The following is a 2,432-nucleotide window of genomic DNA, read 5'->3' as shown; positions in this document are numbered from 1 at the left end:
AACCAGAAAGAGAAACATGATTAAGTAGCCAACATATTTCGTGAATGAGAAAGTGTGCGCGTGCTGGTGTCACACATACACTGGGAAAAAATTCTTCACGTGTCTCCCTTTAGCTGTGTTTTTCTTTCCCGTTTTATGTAATCTCAGATACCACTTTAGATTTCACCTTTTATCTACTGCTCGCCCTCGGTAAGAGGTGCTTGTCATATGAGCTCGGTATGCGCGCAGGTACACAACACCTTCAGCGTGGCGACGCCTTTGCCGAGAAGGGTATGAGGACGGTGGAACTAGTCTGTCGGCAGTGTGCCGTGAGCCAGAGAGAGGGACGGACGCAAGCCGCTCCTCGTCGCAGTCAAAACTTTGTGACGGTCGATAGATTTTTGATCTTTTGATAGTGGTTGCTGAATCGAATGACCATTTAGATTAACAGAGGAAAATAAACAGAATTACGATAATTTTTTTTCTTCAAAATTCAAGACTGAAAATAAAGGGATTTGAGAAAAATAAACAGTTCTATTCCCACTTGTGGTTTTGAAAAAAAAGAACTTGTGGTAAGAAAATTGTTATGGAAGAGAGAAAAGGTTGATAATTGTTTATGATATGAAGGTCAAATGATTTAAGAAGACAAAGCTGTATATGAAACGACTGAACAAGCAAGATTCAAGAGGATTATATCAGAAACTCAATTAATCAGACATTTCACCTGAGACATTTTACAAGAACTTGTGATCTGTGAATCCTTTTCTCGAAATGCTAATTAGTACATACATTTGGATCTAAGGTATGACTTAATCCTTATGGAATCGTAGATTGCGGATAACGAAAATCTTTTTTGTTTTGATAATATGATAATAGACACACTAGAGCGACATATACGCTTACAACACCGCGTAAAGGAACGTAAAATGAACGTTGTCATAACTTGTGCATGAACTGAAGGTAACGCATGCATTTTGTGGCGTTGCCCTAATCGATAAGCAGAAAGGGACATGTAGTTAGGAAATGACTGAAGCTTTTGAAATATTTGCTATCAAAACAAAGCCAGATGTTGATGAATTGCGAGGAGTAAAATATATTTAATAAAATATTGATAGCGGGTAAAACATAGTTAAATTACAATCCCATAGAGTGATTTACCAAGAAAAAAGTGGTTGGTGGAATTACATTCAAAGAAGAGTATACTGAGAGAAGACAGAATTGGGAAGAAAAATAAACTTCTAACCATTAACTCGTTAGGCAAAGAAGGGACTACCACCAGAACATTACCTACCAGTTCCCAATTAGAAGTTCATATGTTGGGAGGTTCCAGGACAGGTAACTCATCCCAATAACTTATAATTGAACAACTTTATCGTAGTCTGCAAATCGTAATGCGAGGAATTCGGTATCTCCGTTTTGACACGTGAGGAAAGACATTATTGAACTCCCCTCCGTTTGAGGCACGTCCTCGGATTCAGACCCAAAGCGGAAAACCCAGTAGAAAAGCGCGAGGATTAATGAACATGTTCGTTGCCCTTGACAAGAGGAGACTCCCCTACTGCCTCTGCTCATGCTATCTCAGCGGCGTCTAAAGCATGTAATGACGTCAGCTTTGGAGGCACATTGAGGCAGATTCAACGGACTCCATGCCACACGACATTTCCAAGAGCGTAGCATAAAGGATGATGGAGATGGTCTTATTAATCGCCATTGTTCTCCTCGCTGACGCAGCAGTAGGTGAGTCCCGTAATCTGATTCATGGCGGTTGCCTGTGTGTAACGGTCTGCTGTCTCGTCCGCGATATGTTCGTTGACGTGTTCTCAGTCTCTTTGTCTCGGTTTGTCTGTCTCAGTCTCTGTCTGTCTCTTTCTCACGCTCTCACATACACGTACACGCATACGCACACGCGCACGCGCACCTGCAAACTCTCTCTCTCTCTCTCTCTCTCTCTCTCTCTCTCTCTCTCTCTCTCTCTCTCTCTCTCTCTCTCTCTCTTTCTCTCTCTTTCTCTCTCTCACCCTTCCTCCCTCCCTCTCTCGCTCGGTCGCTCTTCGTTATCTAAAATGATTACTCGATATAACCTTTCTGCGTGGACCTCCCTCCCTCCATTTTCTTGTCCTATCTGTTAACCTCCCCATTATCAAGGCTTCGTTATTATCTCTCTCTTCCTCGTTCCCACTACATCGCCATCCTTATCTTGACAACCTCCGCCCCTTTTTTCTTTCCTCAAGACCAAGAAAATTCGCAGTTAAGAATCTGCCTGGGTTCGTTATTTGCAACTTTTCAACCAACCACGCCTGTTGGTCTGCAGGTTGGGTTGAATATTATATTCCCTTGCATTCTAGTATATGTGCTATTCCTTTTATTTATTTCTTTTTTGTTATACATTTTGTGTTTGCGATACATCAACCTTAGGTAGCAAGTCTTGTTGGAATAATAGAAAGGAGTTATAA

The 2,432-nt window shown here is 41.5% G+C and overlaps 1 protein-coding gene across 1 annotated transcript in view; it reads left to right on the top strand.

The window, feature by feature from the left end:
• The first annotated feature begins 312 nt into the window (after positions 1-312).
• LOC138867935 (zwei Ig domain protein zig-8-like) overlaps positions 313-2,432 on the top strand; it is a 95,553-nt gene continuing 93,433 nt past the window's right edge. Inside the window, exon 1 of the mRNA XM_070145174.1 lies at positions 313-1,716. Coding sequence (XP_070001275.1) covers positions 1,662-1,716 — 55 coding nt within the window. The 5' untranslated portion in view covers positions 313-1,661. The remainder of the gene's footprint in view (positions 1,717-2,432) is intronic.

The sequence above is a fragment of the Penaeus vannamei genome, chromosome 33 (genome assembly GCF_042767895.1).
Source record: "Penaeus vannamei isolate JL-2024 chromosome 33, ASM4276789v1, whole genome shotgun sequence".
Taxonomy (NCBI): domain Eukaryota; kingdom Metazoa; phylum Arthropoda; class Malacostraca; order Decapoda; family Penaeidae; genus Penaeus; species Penaeus vannamei.
The sequence above is the reverse complement of the archived record's forward strand: the minus strand, read 5'-3'. Positions and strand labels throughout refer to the sequence as shown.